The sequence below is a fragment of the Cnephaeus nilssonii genome (assembly GCF_951640355.1).
Source record: "Cnephaeus nilssonii genome assembly, chromosome: 4".
In the NCBI taxonomy this organism is placed as follows: domain Eukaryota; kingdom Metazoa; phylum Chordata; class Mammalia; order Chiroptera; family Vespertilionidae; genus Cnephaeus; species Cnephaeus nilssonii.
In genome coordinates, this window is record NC_137075.1 from 53,221,571 (window position 1) to 53,246,095 (window position 24,525).

At 45.6% G+C, this 24,525-nt stretch overlaps 1 protein-coding gene across 1 annotated transcript in view; it reads left to right on the forward strand.

Moving 5' to 3' along the window:
* Window positions 1-1,744: 1,744 nt before the first annotated feature.
* The window catches only part of TMOD2 (tropomodulin 2), a 56,174-nt gene continuing 33,393 nt past the window's right edge, over window positions 1,745-24,525 (forward strand). The window contains exons 1-4 of the mRNA XM_079769656.1: window positions 1,745-1,874; window positions 15,886-16,083; window positions 17,606-17,762; window positions 21,532-21,654. Coding sequence (XP_079625782.1) covers window positions 15,958-16,083; window positions 17,606-17,762; window positions 21,532-21,654 — 406 coding nt within the window. The 5' untranslated portion in view covers window positions 1,745-1,874; window positions 15,886-15,957. The remainder of the gene's footprint in view (window positions 1,875-15,885; window positions 16,084-17,605; window positions 17,763-21,531; window positions 21,655-24,525) is intronic.

Consider the following 24,525-nt stretch of genomic DNA (forward strand, 5'->3'; position numbering starts at 1 on the left):
AGCATGGAAGGAGAAAAGACAGGCTTAATGACCAGCTGAATGACCTTGAATAAGTCATATCACCTCTCTGTGCTACCTAGAACTCCGACTGGAGAAAAATCTTCACTCTGCATTTCATACGTTATTGCAAAAATCAAGTGAGAACACGAATAGATAGGAAAGTATGTTCACAGATGCATAGAGGTGTCATTATTTGCAAACAGGGAATTTCCTCTGCAGCACTGTTTTGTTTTTTCCAAATGATTACTGCACAGGTTTTGACAGATTATGGTTCTGTTTTACCGCCATTCACCCTTTGTCTATTTCAGACAGAAATTACACCAGCAATGCTGCACCCGTCCCTTCAGTTCTTTTGAATTCCACCACATCTCTGAGATGCACATCTCACCATAGTGTGAAATACTGCAGAGTAGCTACTTACAAAACTCAAAGTACCTTAAACCGTCCAGCTAAGTGCTACAAGCAAAAGTTACACTAGAAGTATGCAGCAAGGGTTCAAAAAGGAGATAACGTCTAACTAGAAAAAGCTCCTGGAAGGTAACCCCATTAAGCCGTATATTTTAGTAATTTCGGTATTTGTCCTATGTCACCGCACCCCACTTCCATGCTTCAAAGACAAGACAGTATTTTTCTCTATCTTTGTAGCTCCCAAGAACCTGGCAGAGAGGAGGACATCTCAGTGCATGTTCAGGGATAAAGTGAACCAGCTAAACAGCTGACCATAAACCGGTTGGTTTTTTTTGTGTGTTTTTAAAAAATATATTTTATTGACTTTTTACAGAGAGGAAGGGAGAGAGATAGAAAGTTAGAAACATCGATGAGAGAGAAACATCGATCAGCTGCCTCTTGCACACCTCCTACTGGGTATGTGCCCGCAACCAAGGTACATGCCCTTGACCGAATCGAACCTGGACCCTCGAGTCCGCAGGCTGACGCTCTATCCACTGAGCCAAACCAGCTAGGGCAAACCGGTTGGTTTTAACATTTATTTACCCAGCCCAACACGGCCCAGTTCTCTTTAGCTTAGCATTATACGTAAGGCTTTCGGGGGTAAAAAGTGTGCGGGGGGGGGGGGGGGGGGGGAGGGCGGGGAAGGTCCCTGTGCTCCCAAGGAAGGAGCCTTTATTGAGCATGTGCTAAGTGCCAGGCACAGGCGCTTTCACATAGGCACCTACTTACGCATTTGGTCCTCACAACTCATGCTTTACAAATAAGGATACTACGGCTCTCAGAGCTAAGTTGTCCAGCCTCACGTCTAATGAAGCCACAGCATGTGCGTGGGCTCTCAAACACCCTCGCCCCCAAACTTCAGATCTGCTCGCTCACCTCCCCATTCCCAAGCATGTACCCCAGCTACTCCTCTTTCCCTGCGCCCCAGGCCCGCGGAAGCCAGTAAAACCTAGGGCAGGCCTGGTCTGTATCTGAGCCTGGTCTGTCTCTGAACTGGCTCACGCACCCTCCAGCTCCCCACAAGCTTGAAGAGCCCTTGCCACCCTCCCCTGTCTGTAGCCCCAGCTTCTCAAAGAGCCTGCGCAGCTTTTCCCCAAGGCTGAGGCTATCCTCGCCTGCAGAGCGCTTATGGGATTCGGAAGCAGAATCCGGGAGAAAACGCAGGGGAGGAGGGATGGAGAACCCCGGGCGGCGGGGACCAGGCAGGGGGTCTCGCCTCCGCGCGGCCCCGGCGCGCCGCTCGAAACTACGCTTCCCAGCCTGCTCCGCTGCTGCCGCGCGCCGGGCGCCGTGCCCGCCGGCCGGGAGCCGCCTGTTGATCGCGCGCTCGCCTGGCCACGGCGCGCCCTGCGAGTGGCCCCGCTCTCTCGGGGCTGACTGACGGACGGCTCGCACCGCCGGCTCCGGGATGGACGCACGAACGGGTGAGCGCGCAGGGGCTGGGTGGGGGCCAGCCGGGACCCGGCGCGGGGTGCAGCCCCGGTCCGCAGCGCGGGGGATGGCCGCGCCCTCCTGCAGCTGGAGGATGCTCCGCGGCGTCGGCGCTCCGCCGACCGGCTGGGCGCGGAGCGCGGGGCCGCCTCGTGCCTCCCGGCCGCGCGGGCTGCGCGGGGCTGCGCCGAGGAGAGCGCTGCACCGGGCTGCGCGGGCGGGAGGCAGGGTCCCACGCCTGGCACTGCCGCTCCGCAGCCTCTGCAGCCGCCGTGCCGCAGCAGCGAGGGCGCGGTCTCCTGCCCTCCCCGGGCTGCGGGCTGGGTTTTTCCACCCTGGGCTTTGTTTCCCACTTTCTCCTCTCCTGTGAACGTTTGACAAGCGCCTGGAGCCCGGTTTACGCCACTCCCTGCATCGCCTCTCCCTGCACCGTTACCTTGGGCAACGGGGAAGGGTGGACCCCGGCTAACGTCCTTTTCTAAGATCTCCGGAGCTGTCACCCACAGGCGTTTCAGCTTTCAGAGAGCGGCCTGATGCAGGTCCTCGGGACCCTTACATTTTTCCTGGTTAAAGAAATGGTAGCAAGCGCTCCCATGAGTCTCCTTAAATTTTCCGTTGATGTGCAGAAATTAAGATTGATTTTTAAATGCCATGATAATAATATTAATAAAATTATCCTAATGGGAATTGTTACTTAAAGTATCCAGAGGTGATGCAGGCCAAATGCAAATTAGCAATGAAATGGTACGGCTTCATCCTGCCCTTTAAACATCTGAATCACGAGGCACTTGGAAAGGGAATGAAAAGAACATCGGAGCAGGTGTTTTTAAGATGGGTTCTTGCCCTGGCTCTACCATTAAGAAGCCGAGGGACTCTGGGCAAGTCCCTTCACCTCTCTGAGCCTCTTCCTCCAGGTAAAATGGGACCTCTGAGTAAATGATTTCTAAACCTCTGTCTTCCCAGGACTCATATCAGGGAACTGAAGAGATGAGGATGCTCTCTCTGTTCAGCGCCATCACGAAAAGTCTGGTTGTGACAGAACAAGTGGCTTTACCCTAGTGAGGAGCAAAGATTGTTAGTGCGTAGGCAATCTAATCTTTTAAAAAAGTGATTTCCTCTACTCTCTTTAACCCAATAAATATGCGTAACCACTGTTTTCATTTTTGTAGATTACTGTAAATTTTGTAGGCAACATGTTATGTTCGTTTTTTATTTGCTGAAGGTGAGGTCAGGGCGAGGCAGCAATGGTAGACGTGTCAGTAAGGCTGTGGGGGAAAAGCCCAGCAAGAAGTAACCAGAGAGAATATACCCTGAGGAAACCGAGGACAGGTGCTGGCGGATTTATGTGAATAATAAATACTGCACAGTAGAAGGCATGAGAGGGCCAGAAAACCAGTGCAATGCCAGCCCTGCCAGAACTGATTCAGACCAGGACTCATCCAAGGCACAAAACCTCCGAGCGAAAGGTTGTTGGAGAACAGGACTCTCACATTATTTCAAAGTATCTCACCAGAGATGACCTAGGAAACCTGTGCCCCTACAGTGTAGAGATGAGGAGGTTGTCACTTTAACCTAATGATCAGGCTTACCAGTACCTAGAATGGGTCTCCTGTCGGATACAATAAGGCCATAACTTCACTATGGAGTGTTCTTGCCAAAAAGACTGGAGGAAGGGGGAGTGTGGTAGATTAAAATACTCAAGTGATGTGGCAACCAATTCGGGTATGTGAACTTGGGATCCTAGATCAGGGGGAAAAAAAGCTATAAAAAATAATTTGGCCCTAGCCGGTTTGGCTTAGTGGATAGAGTGTTGGCCTGCAGACCAAAGGGTCCTGGGTTCGATTCCCGTCAAGGGCACATACCTCAATTGCAGGCTCCTCCCCAGCCCGTGCCGTGGTCACGGCGTGTGCTGGAGGCAACCAATCAATGTGTTTCTCTCACATCGATGTTTCTCTCTGTCTTTCCCTCTCTCTTCCACTCTCTCTAAAAAATAATAAATAAATAAAAATAAAAGATTATTTGGTGACAATTGGGGAAAGTTGACTATGGACTGAATATTAGATAATATTATGGAATTTCTTTTAATTTCCTTAGGTGGAGTAGTGGTGCTGTGGTTGCGTAGGACACTGCCCTTATTCTTTTGAGATGTGGGTGCTAGAGGCAAAGTGTTATGACATCTGCAACTTTCAGCTGGTTCAGGAAAAAAGGTCTAAGAGTAGGGGAGCAAGCTCAGAAATACAGCAAAGGGATGACATTTGGTGAATCAAAGACAGGGGTATACAGGTACTTACTGTATTATTCTTTTGCCTTTTGGTAGATTGAAACTCTTTAAATAAAATAATTGGGGGATATTAATAAAATAAATAAGGAGAAAGCACTGTAGGGGGCTGTGTGGTTGGTGACTTCCCCTGCAGTGAAGCTGTGGGGAACTCATTGTAAATCTGTGTATTCAAGTTCCCAACATGGAAATCCTATTGCAGGTATGAGTGGGGTCAGGGAAAGTTCCCTTTTTTTGGTTTATTTTGGCTACTATCCATCATTGTCTTAGAACCGTGGTCGGCAAACTGCGGCTCGCGAGCCACATGCGGCTCTTTGGCCCCTTGAGTGTAGCTCTTCCACAAAATACCACGGCCTGGGCGAGTCTATTTTGAAGAAGTGGCATTAGAAGAAGTTTAAGTTTAAAAAATTTGGCTCTCAAAAGAAATTTCAATCATTGTAATGTTGATATTTGGCTCTGTTGACTAATGAGTTGCCGACCACTGTCTTAGAACACCCCATCTCCTAACTCTAACCTCAAATATTAATAATTCCCAAACCTTAGAAATTCTAGACCTACGCAAGAACCATCTTGAAATACTGTCCCTTTCCTCTCTATGTTCAAGATCTGTGTAAACGTAGAAGGACATCCCAGGTGGTTGCTCTTTTTATTTTGAGTTAGGGAAGTGTTGGAGGAAAAAAATTCAGCTTTTTGATAGAACAGAATTTGTAGGGTTTCCTTTCATTCCCTTTATTTGTAAATCACATACAACCAAATATTTCCTTATAGACTATAAGTGGTTCAAAAAGGTTCATAGAAGGCATGTGCCAAAGAGACTTCCTATTTCCAGACCAAGAAAACAGAAATAACTTGTGTTTGTTTGTTTGTTTGTTAATCCTCACCCAATGATATTTTTCCATTGATTTTTAGGGAGAGTGGAAAAGAGAGGGAAAGACAGGGAGAAACATCGATGTGAGAGAAACACATCGATTACCTCCTTCATGTGCCCAAACAGAACCTTTTGTTACAATGATATTTTTGCTATCCCTGAAATATATATATATATTCCTGTTTTTAAGTTTTGCCCTCCTGTTTTGGCATCTCTTTCATGTGGTTTGCCAGTATCCTGGATTTCCCTAGTGACAGCTGAACAGAGTGGGAATGAGAAGATCACCTCTAGTACTGTGGATAACAGGAGTTGATGAAACAGGGCAAAAGGCTAGCCGTGCCAAGCCTGGACATAGGAGTAAGAAGCAAATCTGAGGCACCAGTCCTAAGGAAGAAACAGGAGGCCTCTCATCAGAGTGGTTGGAGGGGTCCAGAGTCTGGTGAGCTGGGCTGCTGTTCTGCCAGTATATGCAAGGAAGACCATCTCTGTTGTGTATAGCTGACAACCATTCCATACCAGTTGCTAATTGTTTTGCATCACTTGGTAAGCATTCGTGAGTCAAGGTCCACACAATACCCATAAGTCATAACAAAGCATTGGTCAAAACCTGGGATACCGATATCAGAGAAAGAGACCAGATAGGTGGGTCAAAAACTACATAAGCAGGCAGAAGTGAGTCAAAAGACAAAAAGTAGGGAACCCATAGTGCCAGTCAGTCAGGAATTGAAAAGCTCATAACTTCCTGAAGGCAAGAGGAGAAAACATGGCTAGCACCAATAAGCAGTTAAAAACTAAGATGACACAGATACCCAAGTGGAATGCAAGGAGGTAGAAACAGGGACTCCCCAGCAGACGGACAATAGGGGCAGACAAAGCGGGAAAGCAGCAGCAGGGAGTAGAACCTGACAAGAGAATTAGAAACCAGGTGGCAGTCTGGGCAGACAGCAAGACTTTCATGCTAAGGAGCTTCTGCTACAAGCCAAGAAGTTTCTTGGCTACTTCCTACCCAGGTGGAAACCTATCTCATATTTTCGAAAGCCTACACATGGTGGCTTGCTACACCTGGCAACACTGACTCAGAGCTCTTATAGGATGCTGCCTCTCTCTATTCAACAGACCCTGACAAGGATAACAGAGGGAACAAATACCTCAAATAGGAGATTACCCCCAGACCAAGGACAAATGAGAAATGGTTTTGACTGAGGGTTTGCATGTGGTAGACACTGAACCTAGTACACACACGATCGCATTTAGCACCATCTCCACCTTCTGAGATAGTGCTGGTTTTTGCTCATTTTATAGAGAAAGGAACAGAGGCTCAGAGATTTGTCACCCATTCATAGATCTATTACCATTAAACCCAGGGCTGGTTGACTCCAGGGCTCATGCTTTTAGCCTTCCATCTTCTGAACCTAGAGGGGAATGGTCACTGGTGGGCACATTGTTTTAAAAGGAGACTTTTAGCCTGACTGGTTTGGCTCAGTGGATAGAGCATCAGCCTGCGGACGGAGGGGTCCCGGGTTCGATTCCGGTCAAGGGCATCCAGTGGGGGATGTGCAGGATGCAGCTAATCGATGTTTCTTTCTCATCGATGTTTCTCACTCTCTATCCCTCTCCCTTTCTCTCTGTAAAAAAAATCAATAAAATATATTTTTTAAAAAATAAAAGGAGACTTTTAAAGCACAATTTGAGCTATGCCAAAGCACAATTTGAGCTATCCTAACTTTTGTGTTGTAAGATTGGCAAGTTAAGCACAAATAGTCTTTTCACTAAGTTTTTACAAGTAGTTTTTGTTTGTTCTTTTGTAAAAATTACTCTCTGGTTTGGATTGATTTTAATACATAGGGCTTCTTGTTTTGGCTTTGGTTATTAGTCTTTGCGTATAGGCAGGGCCAAAGGCTGGACACTTCGTGTTGTATCTGATTTTCCTTTTTCATACCAGTTACACAAAGAAGGTAGTGGAAAGAAAAGCAAAGAAAGCCACACTCCTTGATTTCCTTCTCAGGGCCTGTACCTTTAGGTAATAGTAAGAGTTACAAGAGAGCCCAAGTCATTCTTTCTTCAGCTCAAGTCCCTACTCCTGTTTTCCATTTTCCTGACTTGGCTCAGAACGTGTGTGCCCACCTGGATTCCTGAAGCTGTATTTGGCCTTGCTTCATTCCAGGGTGCACATTAGTATCTTGTTGCATGTTGAGCATTTGCCATGGGACAGAAACTCTTCTGAAGGTGAGGCCGTGGCAGTGCTTTGCAAACTTTCCACTGTGGCATCACTAACAGGAGGAGAGGATAAATATGAACCCTTCTGGGCCTGGGTGGGGCTAAAGCAGGTCAGCCATGAGCCAGAAATCTGCGACTTGATTTTAAAGGCTATGTGAATGCTGCATTCTTCTCCATAGTGTATTTGTACTTGTTATTAAAAAATAATAACTAGCTTTTCCCCAAATCTTCAACTCAAAGTTGTACTCCAAGAGGATGCACCTTTTATTTTTTCTCCTCTGGCTTTGCGATCCCTTGGTACATTGACACAACAAATGCAGTTTTACCAGGTACTGTTCCATAGTATTAACATATGATTGTAGCCCTGGCTGGTGTGGTTCAGTTGGTTGGGTGTTGTCCCATGCACCAAAAGGTTGGTGGTTTGATTCCCAGTCAGGGCACATGCCTGGGTTGTGGGCTCGATCCATGTTGCACTCTTACATTGATGTTTCTCTCTCTCTCCCTCCCTCTCCTTTCTTCTTTCTCTAAAAATCAATAAAAATATTTTTAAAAACCATGTTATTGTAACTACTTAATTAATTGTCTCTCTCACTGCTAAACCATAAGCTCATTTGGGGCATAGGCTATCATCTGTTTTATTTGCTCCTGTTGTCCCAGCAGTGTCTGGAAAACATGACTTTCAATAGATATTTGTTGAATGAATATGCAAACCTGAGCTGGAGAAGGAATATAAAGAATTTTGATATTGTCCCTGTCCTCTGAGAGTTTGTGGTGTATTTGGAGAGAGAACCATAGATGTAACACACATGAAAAGATAATGGGAGAGCAAGGAATGAACAGCAAATTGTTAACATAGGCGATGCGAGTTGAGGAAGCAAAGCAACTTCTATGGGCTTATGTGGCCTCAGAAAATTCCGTGACAGAGGGTAGAGGCAGTGGATATAGGAGTGAGCTCTGGACCAGTGGGTCCCTTCACCTCTCTTAGCTCATTTCCTTCATCAGACATTTGTTGCACAATATTTGTTGGATGCCTACTCTGGTTCAAGGCCTGTGCTGAGAGCCAGGATTACAACAGTGACTGAAGTCCCCACCCTCACAAAGATAAGCAAGGAAGACAAAGATAAGATAAGCAATTGCAATAAAGTCAAGGACAGCTCTGACTGAGGGGTATGCCATGGGGATGGAGAGTAACTCAGACCTTGCCTGGGGGTCCGAACAAGGCCTCTCTGAGGAGTTGAAGCTTGCATTGAGACTAGAAGATGAGTAAGACAGCAGTGAGCCCTCGGAGGAGGGGGTAGGAGTGCTCGGAGCAAACAACATAAGGCATGATCCAGGAACTGGAAGTGGTCCAGGAGGCTGGAGCCAGGAGGAGATTAGGGGGGCGGTGGGGAGTGCAGTGCAGGATGAGGCTGGTGAGGATGACAGAGGCCAGACTGTGAATCTGAACTGTATCCTCCAGGCAATGGGAAGCCTCTGGAGAATTTTAATAACTAGAGCAGAGTTGTTTAAAAAGATCTCTTTGGTCATTTGTCGAATAGATCAAAGGGGTAAGAGGGATGGGTCAGTGAAGTAGGTGGGTTCTTAACAGATTTAGGTAAAGAAAGGATTTGGTGATTGATGGGTGGAGAGGAAGACAAGGAAGACAAGGTATCAAGAATGGCTCCCTGGTTTCAGGGCCAACCTCCAGAAGTTAGAAATTCTAGAGGAGGAGAAGCTGTTTGGAAGGAAAGATGATGAGAGTACTTCTGACATCTGAAGAAGCCTGAGGCAGCCAAGTAGAGATGTTAGTTCAGCAGTTGAAAATATATAAATCTCGCCCAGCAGGTGTGGCTCAGTGGTTGAGCATTGACCCATGAACCAGGAGGTCACATTTCTATTCCCAGTCAGGGCACATGCCCGGGTTGCAGGCTCGATCCACGTAGGGGGCTTGCAAGAGGCAGTCAATCAATGATTCTCTCTTATCACTGATGTTTCTATCTCTCTCCCTCTCCCTTCCTCTCTCTGAAATCAATAAAAACATATTTTTTTTAAAAAAGAAAAAGAAGTATATAAATCTAGCCCTCGGGAACAAAGTCTAAAACAAAGATACAGATTTGAGGATCTTTGGGGTATGGATAATAATTAAAACTTTGGAGGAGATGAGTTCCCCCAGGAAAAATGTGTAGTGTGAGAAAACAAGTTCTAAGAGAGGACCTTGCAGCCTGCCAGTATTTAAGGTGGAAGAAGAGGAATTGGCAAAGAGACTGAATAGCCCGGCCAGTGTTACTCAGTGGTTGAGTGTCGACCTAGGAACCAAGAGATGGCTGGTTCAATTCCCACTCAGGGCACATGCCCAGGTTGCAGGAGGCAGCCAATCAATGATTCTCTCTTATCATTGATGTTTCTATCTCCCTCTCCCTTCCTCTGAAATCAATAATATATATGTGTGTGTGTGTGTGTGTGTGTGTGCGCGCACACACACACACACACACACACATATATATATATATATCTGTATATGATCGAGATGCAGTGATCAGAGAAGTAGGAGGAAAACCATCTATGCTGCTGGACTGGGTGATCTTTAAGGCCTCAGTCAGCTCTGACAGTCTGTGGTCCCAGAGCTGGAATCTAAGCCAGAGCACATGGATAAGCCATGAGAACAGAGGACATTCCAAGTAATATTACTATATCAGCCAAGGTCCCAATAAAAAACGGAGGACACACTCAAACTGAATAATTAGAAGGAATTTTAATAAAGAGGCTATTTACAAAGATGTGGGGAGGGTTTAAGGAATCTAATACGGCAGAAATCTGGCCCTAGCCCCAGAGAGCTCCTTCACCACCCCAAGGGCTGTACAGAGAAGGCTGCCTGATAGGAGATGTGGCCTCTGGACCCACCTTCCTCCCCTCTCCCCCTGCCCTCCAGTTTCCTGGTACTTGCCTCCTATTGGCCAAACAAAAGCCAGAGAGCGAGGAAGCCACTGATGCTATGTAAATACATCATCTTCCTGGGGCACAGAGCAGGGTGGGGAGTGGATGTGGAGGGGCAAACAAGATATCCGGAATAAGTACGTGGGGAAAATAGAAGTGTATGGATAAGAGCATGCATTCATTTCTTATCGCTGCTGTCACAAATTTGGTGGCTTAAAACAACACAAATTTATTATCTTACAGTTTGGGGAGTTAGAAGTCCAAAGCAGGTTTCATCAGGCTAAAATCAATGCATTCCTTTCTGAAGGCTCTGGGGGAGAATCCACTTCCTTGTCTTTTCCAGTTTCTCTAGCACTCCCCTCCCTCGCCTCCCCCCGACCCCCGCCGACCCCCCCCCCCCTCGCCCCTCTGCCCCTTCCTCCAACTTCAAAACAATTGCATCTGCTTCTGTGGTCACAGCTTGTTCTCTGATTCCTGTTTTCTTTTTTCTTCTTTTAAGAGCCCTTGTGATTAGTTGAGCCCACCCAGATAATCTAGGATAACCTCCCCATTTAAAAAATTTGTATTTGCCCTAACTGGTTTAGCTCAGTGGATAGAGTGTTGGCCTGAGGACTGAAGGGTCCCAGGTTCAATTCTGGTCAAGGGCATGTACCTTGGTTGCGGGCACATCCCCAGTAGGGGGTGTGCAGGAGGCAGCTGATCGATGTTTCTCTCCTATTGATGTTTCTAACTCTCTATCCCTCTCCCTTCTTCTCTGTAAAACAAATAAAAATGTATTTTTTAAAAATTTGTATTTAATCACACCGGTCTCTTTGCCATGTAAGTAACATTCCCAGGTTCTGGGGATTAGCATGTGGACATCTTTAGGGCGGCATTATTCTGCCTACAACATAGAGCGAATAAACCATTTTGACTGAATTGGAGGGCTCCCTAGGAAAGTAATGAAAACAGGAAGGGCAGAACAAAGCCGATTTATGGGATCTTAAATCTGAAACAAACTGTCTGAATGTTTTTCTGTGGAGAAGGGGGAGCCATTGGAAGTCCTTCACCAAGGTAGTGGCTTGCTAGCAGTGTTAAGAAAGATGATCTGACCGTGGTGCTCTGAGTGGCTTAGAGAGAAGAACAGAAACCTTTCGAGATGCAATTAGAGTAGTCCAGGCCCAGCGGAACAAAAGTCTGAAACAAGAATGACAGGAAGGGATGGTGTGAAAAGTACAGTGCAGTAAGATTCTATAAGAGGGCTAACCAACTGGACATGGAAGGAAGGGGAGGAATCTGAGCTTTGGAAGTGACTGACTGGTAGATTATTGGTACGACCTAGAAAATCAGGAGAACAAATCTGTTTCCGGGGAAGACGATGAGTTGGGGTATAGTCGTAGAGTCCTGGAATAGCAATACAAATAGAATCTTATCAATGTTAAGATGCTGCCTATTGTAAACACATGAATATTTTATGTGCCACTGAGGAAAGATTAAAATACGGTACAGGCCTTCTTAAATATATAATTTTTACTTTATTGAAAGAGCTATTTTAGCCTTACACACAGATTTTTGAAGACTTTTAATTGACATACAATAAATTGCACATATTTAAAGTGTATACAGTTTGATACGTTTTGACATCCGCATGCATCTATGACACTATCAGCACAATTAAGGTAGTTCATAACCCCCAAATTGCCTCTTTTTTAATAATATACTTTTATTTTTTAATTAGAGTTGAGGTACAGTATAGTATCAGGTGCACCACCCAGTGATTGGACATTTATATAACTTACAAAGTGATCATCCTGATAAATCTAGTACCATCTAACACCATACATAGTTATTATAATATTGCTGGCTATATTTCCTATGGTGTACTTTACATCCCCACGACTTTTCTGTACCTACTAATTTGTACTTTTTTTTTTTACAAATTAGTAAAAAAAATTTAATTTAATTTAATTCTTATTGTTGAAAGTATTACATATATTCCCTTTATCCCCGCTAGCCCACCCCTCCTTCCAGCCCAGGCCTTCACCCCCCTATTTTCTTTGTCCATTGGTTATGCTTACTAGTATATGCATGCAAGTACTTTGGTTTATCTCTTAAACCCCCACCCTCCACCCCCCACTGTCACCCAGTCTCCCCTGCCTTCCCTCTGAGGTTTGATGGTCTGTTCGATGCTTCTGTGTCTCTGGATTTATTTTTGTTCATCAGATTATGTTATATTCCACAAATGAGTGAGATCATGTGATACTTGCCCCTTTGTAATTCCTCCCCCTGTCTCTTCCTACCTCCCTTCAATCTATAAGCAACTACTTAATTGCTTTCTGTAATATAGCTCAGTCTACATATTCTAAAATTTTAGATAAATGTAATTATATCATACTAGAGGCCCGGTGCACGAAATTCGTGCATGGGGGTTGTGTGTCCCTCAGCCCAGCCTGCACCCTCTCCAATCTGGGACCCCTCGAGGGATGTCCAACTGCCCGTTTAGACTGGGATCAAGCCTAAATGGCAGTCGGACATCCCTCTCACAATTCAGGACTGCTGGCTTCCAACCACTCGCCTGCCTGCCTGATTGCCCCTAACTGCTTCTGCCTGCCAGCCTGATCACCCCTTACCACTCCCCTGCCAGACTGATCGATGCCTAACTGCTCCCCTACCAGCCCGATTGTCCCTAACTGCCCTCCCCTGCTGGCCCGATTGCCCCTAACTGCCCTCCCCCTGTAGGCCTGGTCCCCCCCCAACTGCCCTCCCCTGCATGCCTGGTTGCCCCCAACTGCCCTCCCCTGCAGGCCTGGTCCCCCCAACTGTCCTCCCCTGCTGGCCTGGTCCCCCCCAACTGTCCTCCCCTGCAGGCCTAGTTGCCACCAACTGCCCTCCCCTGCAGGCCTGATTCCACCCAACTGCCCTCCCCTGCAAGCCTGGTCCCCCCAACTGCCCTCCCCTGCAGGCCTGGTTGCCCCCAACTGCCCTCCCCTGCCGACCCGGTCACCCCTAACTGCCCTCCCCTACCAGCCTGGTCGCCCCTAACTGCTCTCCCCTGCTGGCCTGGTTCCCTCCAACTGCCCTCCCCTGCTGGCAATCTTGTGGCAGCTATCTTGTGTCCACATGGGGGCGGCCATCTTTGACCACATGGGATGGCCATCTTGCGTGTTGGAGTGATGGTCAATTTGCATATTACTCTTTTATTAGATAGGATACATTCCTTTGGGTCTGGCTTTTTTCATTCAGTATAATTATTTTGAGGTTCATCCATATCATCATGTGTATCAATAGTTCATTTGTTTTTATTTCTGAGTAGATTCCATTATGTGGACATACCACATTTTGTTAATCCATCCACCTACTAATGACCATTCAGGTTGTTTGCAGTTTTTGTCTGTTACAAATAAAGCTGCTCTGAACATACACAGATTTTTGAAATAGCATACCATCCCTGTGCAACATAAAAAGGGAAAATGCAAGTGAAATTAATTGGCTGATATTCTTAAAACTTCATGTTCAGATTCCAACTCTTTGAATCATTTTTTGACTCATAGTCATCAATGTCAGTTTTGTTTCCATCCAGTACCTCCTCCTTGCCATCAAAAATTGTAATTTTATAAAAGTCATTGATGTTGGGTCTTAAACCATTCTGTAATTATATGGAACTGGCCTAATCTGGACCTTCCTTTGGGAGTGTTGCTAAATACACTTGAGTTGCCACGTCTCCCACTTCCTCCCCACTAGGTTTTAAAGAGTCCCTGGAATTTTTTCCCAAATCCCTGACACCTATTCTGCTAGTTATGAAGCTGGTGCTTTTGATATTTATGCATATGTAGGCTGTGACAAGTCTTTCTTGACTGCTGCTGTGTCAGTGGATGAGAGCCATCAATTGTAAGATAAATGTCAATTTCAGAATGTTAAATTGTGGGAAACTGTTCATCTTAGAATCTGTAGGTAAGGTAGTTTAACCAATATGTTTGATGCCTAAGAGCCTGGCTGATTGAGATCCTTGTCCATAGTCACACAGTAAATTGGTGGTAGCTGGGACCAGAACAAAGTGTATGTGGTGTAGTTGGTTTCTCTGACTTTAGTGGGATGAATTTTGTTTTGTTTTTACTGGAATATAGCCATTGAAACTGAAAGAAGGTGGGCTCATGAAAGGGAAAGAGAATTACATTACATATGGAAATGACACAAATAGAAAACCACAAACTTGAATATGGTGAATAGTTGAATTAATAAGGAGAGGGAAACAACATTCTTTCCATGCCAAACCGTTTTTCATTCTTACTGTTTGAATTATCTTATTAAAAACAGGGATTCTCAGATCATTCCTCTACTTTAAAATTTTGGAGTGGCTCCTTATCTCCCAACAGAATGAAGCCAGGGTTCCTAGGCAAGGCATATAGGGAAGGCCCTTCACAGATGTCTTCCTTGTCTTTCCTCTTCCCTCCTGGCAACTCTCCCCTCTAGACACACAAGCATTCCCCAACTTACCATGTACTTTCTTATCTTTCTTTGTGCCTTTGTTTACACTGTTCCTTTTTTCCTAAGAATGACCCTTCCCCACTCATGTCTACCCTATGACCTCTATGACCTCTTCCTTCAAGTTTCAAACTCAACCTCTTTTTCACAGTGTCCCCTCAAACCCTAGATCCCCTTATCCAATAAGTATCTCCTTATATGTTTTAAACCTACTTTATACATTAACTTTGTTATAACACTTATCCTATTTGTGTGTCTCACTGAGCTGTGATCTTCTTGGGGAAGGGTCATATCTTGTTTGCCTTTGTATTCCTGTTTTCCAGAACTCTGCCTGGTAATTAGTGGGCATACAGCAAATATTAATTGCCTTGAAAGATTTAACAGATAGTAATACCTCCTAAGGAGAAACACAATCAGTTGAGTACATTTGTTATTTCCTGAATGCAGTATTATCTTTCTAGGGAATACCTATAAAATCCTCTGCAAAGAAGAAGGGATTGAGTAAAAATTTCACTGTGAGTGGAAGTTTAGGGGTGAGATGGTATAAAAAGAGGGGATTGAAAGGGGAATGGACTAGGAATGGAAAGAATTGAGCAGGATGGCCCAGGAAACAAAAAGGAAGTAGGACTAAAAGAGAATGGGAGAGGAGGAAAGAAGAACAGAGAGGAGAACAGTGGAGAGGGTGAGCATGCAGCCAGGATTTTAGAAGCTCCTTAGTCTAATGGCAGGGGGGCTGCTGGACAATGCTTTCTCACATGGGTGTTCCAAACTCTCTTTCTGAATGAACCCCATTTTGTATTCTTCACATTACTCTTTCTCTGAAAAGACACAAGTGTGCTGCTCACAACTGCCGTACAATTGGTGCATTGTTCTTCACTGTGTTCTGTGGAAAGCTGGAGGAGGCAGAGTAGTATAGTGGGAAGGCACTCACTACCCTGGGAATCAGAAGGCCACGCACATCTCAGTTCTGGAGCCTCAAGCAAAGCACTTAGCCACTTTCCATCTCACACTCTTTATCAGTAAAATAGGTTATTAGTGTCTGTCCAGGCTTTCTTTCCAGGTTGTTGTAAAGATCTAAGTAAGTAAAATAATATATATGAAAATACTTTGTAAGTGGTCAGGTTGCTCTACAAATGAAGGTAATGTTACCTTTTTTTGTTGAATTATTCGTTCAGTAGAGAGACTCCACTGGCAGATAGCATAGTCTTGTGTCCTGTTAATAAATCCTGTTTGCAGAAAGGAGATAACAGTGTTTCTTTCTTATTAGTGGCATTCTGAGGTCTCAGGAAGCTGGCCCATTTAAATGTTCACGGCCCATGAGAAGGGCATCTGAGAAACCATGGCGCTCCCTTTTCAAAAAGAGTTGGAGAAATATAAGAACATTGATGAAGATGAGCTTCTTGGAAAACTCTCAGAAGAGGAATTGAAACACTTGGAAAATGTTCTGGATGACCTAGATCCTGAGGTTAGTGACCTGGAACTGAAGCAGTGTGGTTAGTGATAGTCCCGGATAAATGGCGTGGCACGTCCTTAAACAATAGTGTAGAAATCCCTTAGCTCCAAATGCAAATTCTGTGTTCTTCCCTGATTGGTCCTGAGTCACTTACTCTACAAAATTTATGGAGAATCTCAGTAACCACAATCTATAATACGATATGGCAAATGTATTTCTCAAAAACAAATTTAATGTAAATGGGGAAAAGTAGTTTCCATGGATTGATAAAAGACTAGTCTGGCTTGGGTGAAAAAAAAGGGAAAGAGAGAAAAGGAACAAATCTTACTGAGTTTCTTCTGTGAATCACACATTCTGCTGGACATAAAAGCCCCTTAGGTAAAGTGTATTATCCCCATTTCATAAATGAGGGGATAAACTAGGAGAAGTAATTTACCTAAGATCCATACTAGTAAATGTCAGAGATTATATTTAAACCAGGTCTTTAACCCCAAAAGCAGATCTTTTCTATATCTAGTTTCTTTCAAATGGCCGGTGTGGTTTAGTTGGTTGGGCATCATCCTGTGCACCGAAAGGTTGCCAGTTTGATTTCGGTCAGGGCACATGCCCAGGTTGCAGGCTCAATCCCCAGTAGCGGGTGTGCAGGAGGCAGTCAATCGATGTTTCACTCTCACATTGCTGTTTCTCTCTCTCCCTCTCCTTTTCTCTCTCTCTCAAAATCAATAAAAAATCTTTTTTTAAAATGTATAAATAACTTGAAATCTTTGGTGATCCTACAACAATAGGTAGATTAGGATAACTGACCATAATATCAAATACACTTAAGTGGAGCAAATGCTCTTGATATTATCAAGTACACTAATATTTTCATGGGCTCTTGAAAAGCTAAGTAACTTGTTACAGTGTTTCCTTCAGACCTGCTGGTATTTGCTTAAACTTAGAATCCGTGGCATCCAAAATAATGGTTTTACTATAAATAAAAATGTCACTAAAAATTATCTGTATGATAATCTGATGTGGCAGGTGCTTTGGATACTGTATTTACTTTTAAAAATATAAGTATTCTGATTGTATTGTTTAAACTTTAGGAAGGAATTTCTAAACTTAATCAGGCAGGTACCATAATGTTCACTTACCCGCTTGGCTGTTGCCCCAGGAGAAGGGTTGGAAATAAGAGAGAATAGCCATATGGGCTCCTTTGTAGAATCTCCGTATGACTGCCTGGGAGCACCTTGGGTGCAGATGTGGCCAAACCTAAGTGGGATCTATGAGGCTGTGGAGGGAGGCTGGCCATGCGCTGTCACGTTCTAGAAGGCAGCTGCAGAAGTCCCAGAAGCTGCTCCAGCCACATGTGTGCTGCCTGCATTCGGCAGCCCTTCTCTCCTCAGCACAGGAATTAGAGCAGGTAGGGCCTCGGATGTGCCAAAGAACCCCACCCTTAGCTCACACCTCCCCGTGTGCAGCAGAGGAGGGAGGTAACAGAGTATCCGTTGGGCAGGCACCTTCCTTCCTGCTCACACCTCTGTCTCACCAGAGTGCCCTGCTGCCAGCCGGATTCCGGCAGAAAGACCAGACCCAGAAAGCAGCCACCGGCCCCTTTGACCGCGAGCACCTCCTCATGTACCTGGAGAAGGAGGCTTTGGAACAGAAAGACAGGGAAGACTTTGTGCCTTTCACTGGAGAAAAGAAAGGTAAGGACCACGGGTGGCGCCTCTTGGGACAAAGGTGCTCCTAATGTATGTCCTGGAAGGCCAAGCCAGGGAACTGACCTGGGAATGGGAAGTAAGCCCATATTAGATTCAGTGTTTAAAAGAATCATGGCTGATGGATACATGTCCGTGTAGACATTTGTCCAGACCCATAGAATGCACACCCCCAAGAGGGAGGTCTAATGTAAACGCTAAGCTGTGGGTGATAGTGATATCCGTGTAGGCTCATTGGTTGTAACAGATGTACCACTCTGCTGTGGGATAGAGGGGGAGATTGTCAGTGTGGGGCGAAGGGGTATATGGGAACTCTCTGTGCTTTCCTCTGTGAACCTAAAAACTGCTCCCCAAAATAAAGTTTATTAACTAAGTAACAAAGAAGCGTGGAGGCTAATTAAATGAATACCTAGAGTGTGGTGGTACTCCAATTAGTTCTGTAAAAAAAAAAAGAATTCTTAACTCCCAAAGAAAGTTTTGGGAGTATGAAGTAGAGTTGTGCCCAAGAGAAGGTCCGATAAGCATGAATGCTCTTAGGCCAGGGCTTTACCGGCTGCAGAAGTCTACTCCACGTCTAGGCATTGGCTGTGCTCCTAGATGTTACCGTGAGAGGTAGTGCAGTAAATCACTCATTCATCCAGCATTGACCTCCTCTGTGCAGAGCCGAGTGCCAGGTGCTGGGACCACAGTGAGTAAGACCCTGCCCTGCCCTCAAGGAGCTGGTGGTCCAGTGAGAGAAACACTATGACAGACCTGGGAAGGCTGTGAGATAGGCATGACAGACTCAAGACAGGAAAACCTTCCTCCTTAGCTCTCGATCCTGAGCCCTTTGGAGGAAAAAGTGGATACCACTCACCTGTCCAGGTTCTGCAGCTATAGACGGCAACTTGGGCCCATGGGTACTAATAAAATCATTGATAATCTCATGGCAGCCACAGTCTAAAAATATATTTTTAATTGATTTTTAGAGAGAGAAAGAAAAACATCTCAAACATCGATCAGCTGCCTCCTGCACAGCCCCCACCAGGGTTCGAGCTCATAACCCTAGCATGTGCCCTAATTGGGAATCGAACCAGCAATCCTTCAGTGCACAGGACAATGCCCAGCCAACTGAGCCACACCAACCAGGGCTACCACAGTCTTTTAAAAACACCAATCAGATCATGCTGCTTCCCTGCTTAAAACCCCAAATCCTTACTGTGCTTCTCATAGTCCCGGGAGACTTCTCCCTGCCCACCTCTCTGACAGCCTTCCCTCGCTAAGCCTCAGCCCCAATATCTTCATTCAGTTCCCCGAACCTGCTGAGTTTTCTTCCCATCTCAGGGTCTTCTCGTGGACTCTTCCCTCTGACCCACATCTCCATTTTTTGCTTTCTAAATCTCAGCTTAAATGCCCAGGCCTCCAGCTTTCCTTCTGTCTAAAATAGATGCTTTCTTTCTGCCCTGACACTCATTTGTTACTTTCACAGCCCTGTGACAGTGTTTATCCTTTGCTTATTTGTTTTGGGTTTTCTGTGTTTTCCACATTAGATTGAGATCTCCACAGTGGGGCTGTGTCTCTCTCGCATCCTGGCACAGAAACTGACACGGGGAGGCACTCGATAAATACGGACTCCAATGAACGCCGTCTCTGAGCTTCTGTGGGGGTGGGAACACAGCTCCCCTGCTGGCATGAGTCACAGCAGTGCTACCTCCGCTTACACAGCGCCCAGGCTCTCCTCTGAACCAGGCATGACTGACGGGTCATGCACCATGGATGATGTTATTTTATTAAGAAAGTAAAGCTGAACAGTGACAAACCAGGCAAATAACCAAGGATTACCGTAGAAATATGGAACTCTTTCTATGACAACATAGTTGCTATTGAACCAATTTAATTGTGAAATGAAAAGTAAATTATTTAATGTCCAATTTTCAATAAAATTCCTGTTAACATCCAGTATTAGGGTAGTGACTGAATAACAAGAAAGCTGTTGTGTTCTGTTCTCAGAGTAGAGGTTTGAGGGGGAGCTGTGGTAAATTGCCCTCCCGATCCAGATCAACTTACAGATGGTTCACGGGGGACCTAGGGGTGCAGAAGCAGTCTGAGTTATACATGGGGATACAAGAGGGGAATACAGCTGCACAGGTAGCTTAGGAGAAGGTTGAGAAGCAACACAGTTGAGCAAAAAAGAACAAGTTTTCCACACAGAGCAGAGGGATGAGGGTGAGGTGGGGGAGTCTGCAGGGCCCTGGGAGGGACCAGTGGGTGCTCTAGAAGCCGTGGGGGGCTATGGTGAGGGCCTCAGGAGAGGGGTGGCACACCTCAGTTCTGAAGGCCGTGTGCCTGAGCTACATTTAACTCTCTGGTGTAGCTTTTTTCACTGAGAACTTACTTGGTCGGAGCCCAAGGAATGGCTGTGCGGCAGCAGTTGTCCTGAATGCCGATAGCTGTGGGCCACCTGTGCACCTAGTGTTGGGAGGTACCCTGAACAGTACCAGGGTTACTTAGAAATCTGATTTTGACTCTGGACCTGAGATCATCCGGTTGGGGTGTTGCAGATATTGGCATATTCAGAAGTGATTAGGGGCAAAATGAATGTAATTCGATTGACAGGGTAAGGTGGGAGATGGTGGCAGAGAATGAGCACGTGGGAAGCACAGAGAGCCCTATTGCCCAGACCCCCACGTCTCTGAGTACGCCAGCCCTGGTTATTTTCTTTTAAATCAGGCTGACTTTGGTATGCTGTAGAGAGGTGGCTGCGTCCCAGGTCACTACCTAGTCACGTGACCCTAGATAGAACATCCTACTGGTCTACCATCTCAGTTGGTGAGAGGAAAATTCTGGATGATCACATTTGTCCCTTAGGAATCCCGGGGCCATTTGGATGAATCTGGTCGAAATATTTGCAGGGTCCAAGACAAGAAGACAAACAGAAGTCCAAGTACCTTTTAAAAAAAAACCACACAAATATTTAAAAGTTAACCAACTGTTAAAATATGTTATATCCTACAAATATACATAGGCCAGTACTCTTGGACTTCCAAGAGTTCTACACAGGGATGTCTGTCCTCTGCCAGGACCTCAAATGCATATGGTTGACACCTCCGCCTACATATCCAAGCTTCATTCATACTCATCCACCACAGCCTCCCCTTAGCCTGGAGGTGTACATCCCAGCAGTGTGACCTGCATTCAGGAAGGTGGGCATGGAGAAGGGATTCATGCAGGCCCTGGAAGCAGGCTCAGGGCTCTTAGGCAAAGAATCCCAGGTCTGAGGTGCCTGGGTGTGGTCTAGCAGGCAGCCTCTGTTCTCAGTGGGAATGTCCCTTTGTCCCATGATTCTTCCCTTGGTGGGGCAGAAGCAGTGTGTGTGTCTGTGGGGGGGGGGGGGGGAGGGTGCAGCAAGAGGAGACTAGAGCTGAGCTCTTTAAAGTTGGGGTCCATGGTAGGGCCCCCACCCCCTTGCCCAGGTCTAAGGGCAGTGCTGCTGATCGATGGGAAGGAGAGTGGTAGAAGCCATTTCTCTCTGTGGTTAAGGACTGCAGTCTCCTTGGTTGTCAGTGTTGTAGAATGCAGGATTCCTCCTCTGACCTTCCTTCCTTCTAATTGTGGATTATTGATAATGGCATCATCCCAGCAATTAAGGCATCCCAGTTGGATGTGCAATAGCTTAATGACTCAGCTCTTAACTGCCAGAGCTGCATTCTCTGGTGGGCCCACTTCTCCTGCAATAAGAAGCCCAGACAATGGTTTTTGTTTTTCTTCTGATTTAAAGGGAGAGTCTTTATCCCCAAAGAAAAGCCCGTAGAAACGCGTAAAGAAGAAAAAGTGACTCTTGATCCAGAACTGGAAGAAGCTTTGGCCAGTGCTTCTGACACTGAACTCTACGATCTTGCAGGTTAGTCCTCAACTTTGGGTCACTTTGTTCTGTGACCTCCAGGTCTGCACCCATGGCAGTAGCCTTTGAGTTTTTCCGTAGCTACTGGTTTTTATTGTGATACCTGGTTGGCTTCAATCTTTATGTAGCTCTAAGACTTGATACAGGTGACTTAACCTCTCTGAGCAAATATTCTGCTGAATTTCAGCTGTAAAATATCCAATACTACCCATCCTACCAAACTCAAGAGTTTCTATGAGAAATCAGAGAATAGAGTTGAAGGAGTGCAGAGAACTTACACGATAAAATAATAGCCCTTGTGCTTTCTAAAGAGCTTTCACATTTGGCACTTTATCATCACAAAATTTCCATGACGTTCTTGCTCTTCCCCAGTTGCTATTCCATTTTGATCCCCACTAAGAGGTCTGTTGAACCCAACTATGGAATGGGGGTAATTACTGTTACATTCACTCAGTGCGGTAAATCCACATTCAGTCCAATCTGCTGACTTTCTTTCTAGTTTTCTTAACAGTAGCAACAGTACAATAATTATTGGCATTATTATTTGAATTGGTTATACATGCAGATAGAAAAAGCCCAAAAAGTACAAAAGAATATGTAATGGCCCTAGCCAGTTTGGCTCAGTGGATAGAGTGTCGGCCTGTGGACCACAGGGTCCCAGGTTTGATTCCGGTCAAGGGCACGTACCTTGGTTGCAGGTTCCTTCCCACCTGTGCCCTGGTCAGTGCTCATACAGGAGGCAACCAATCAATATGTTTCTCACACTGATATTTTTCTCTGTCTTTCCCTCTGTCTTCCAATCTCCCTTAAAAAAATTGAAAAATATCCTCAGGTGAGGATTAACTAACAAACAAACAAAAGAATATGTAATGAAAGTAAGTCTCTCACCCTGATTCCTAAGCTCCCTCCCATTTCTTGTCTCTCCTTCGAGAGAGTCCATGCATATACCAGCATATTTGTGTACCAATGGGATGCACTTTTTTCCAAATAAGATGGATATATGGATCATGAGGGTCATTAGGTCATCATAGGAGAGAGGTGTTTTAAAAAAATAGTCCATAGCCTTAGCAAGAATTCTTACATTTTTATTCCATTGGAAGGCATCTGTATATAGAAAAGCCTAAGCAACCGAATGATTAGTCGACCGGTTGCTATGACATGCACTGACCACCAGGGGGCAGATGCTCAATGCAGGAGCTGCCTCCTGGTGGTCAGTATGCTCCCACAGCCAACTTCCCACGGCTGGCCAACCTCCTGCGGTCCATCCCCCCAGCCTGCTGGCCCGGTTGGAACTGGGTGAGAGGGCCCCTATTGGTCCCGCTTGCTGGCCAGGCCCAGGGACCGCACCCATGCACGAATTCATGCACCAGGCCTGTAGTATTATTATAATCTCCGTCATCCCAGGAGAACCAGCTATGCCTTATTCTAATAGCATGCAAACCGTTCTAGCTACATTTTCATTCCTTCTGTGATATCAGTGTCAGTATTAAATTCACATATTTGAACCCCTCTCAGAAGTCACTGCAGCATTGAGGCACCTGTGCCACACAGTTAGCAAAGTGCTTAGCAGTGACCAATCTCCTTAGCCCTGTGGTTGCTGTGGAGGGATCTTGTTATGGTTATTGTTGCCTCTCAGTCTGTCCTGGAATTGCCCAAAGGGAGAATGCAGGGCTGGGCTTAAATTCCCAGGAAATGCCTTAGAAGAAAGAAAGAGATAAACACCCATCATTTGGAAGATCCTGAAATTCATGCAGTAAAACCAGGGGGATAATCCCCAAAGAAAACTGTGGTGTTCGTTTTACGTAGCCTCCCTCCCTCAGCAGTGCACCTCAGCACCAGGAGGAAGCCCCGCATCTTCTCTAGGGCGGCTCTCTCTGGAAGAGGTAGAACTGCCAGCCTTTGAAAGAGTGTCAGCGCCCTGCCCATGTTACTCTAGCAGACCAAGAGCAGAAGGACAGATCGTTCCTCAAGCGAGCACCCCCACAGTGGTCGTATTTCTGTGTGGTCCCCAGCCATACCATTCTAGTTCTCAGCTCTGCTGGTCTGGAGATTTGATCTTGTCGGTGCACATAGCAGCAGTCTGATTGGGGCCAGGCAGTGGGGACGGATCCACCTGCCAGGTTCACAGGAAACAGGTAACACAAAAATTAACACTTGCAATGGGAGCCAAATTATAATTAGAAGTTATTAGTGAGTACAGGGCCAAAGCAAGATATGTTTTTGGATGGTCTCAGTAACTTGTGCTTATCAAATAGGGCCTTTCCCTAGACAATGCCAGAAACACAGTAATAAATGCTTATTTACTAATAAGAATTTATAAAGCACTTGGAACAGTGCCTGACACATAGGAAGTCATTTCTTTTATTTTTTTTTAATCCTCACCTGAGGAGTAAGGATATTTTTCTATGTATTTTTAGAGAGAGTAGAAAGGAGGGGGAGTAGGGGAGAGAAAAAGGGGAGGGAGAGAGAAATATCCATGTGAGAGATACATCAATTTGTTGCCTCCCACACACGCCCCTAATGGGGTGAGGATCGAACCTGCAACCCAGGTATGTGCCCTTGACCAGGAATCAAACCTGTGACCCTCTGGTGCTCAGGCTGACACTCTAACCACTGAACACACTGGCCAGGGCAGTCATTTCATTTTTGTAGTAGGTAAAGCATAATTATCAACCCTATTTTACAGATGGGGAAACTGAGGCTCAGAGGCATTTAGTAACTTCTCAAGTCACACAGGTAGAACATGACAGTATTCATATTGGCTGACTGCTCCTGGCTGGGTACCCTTGTAACCCTAGACTTGCTGTTTCTTATGGTGTGCTGGCCTCCTGCCTCCTTCTAATGTGCAGATTACAGTACAGCTGATGAGGA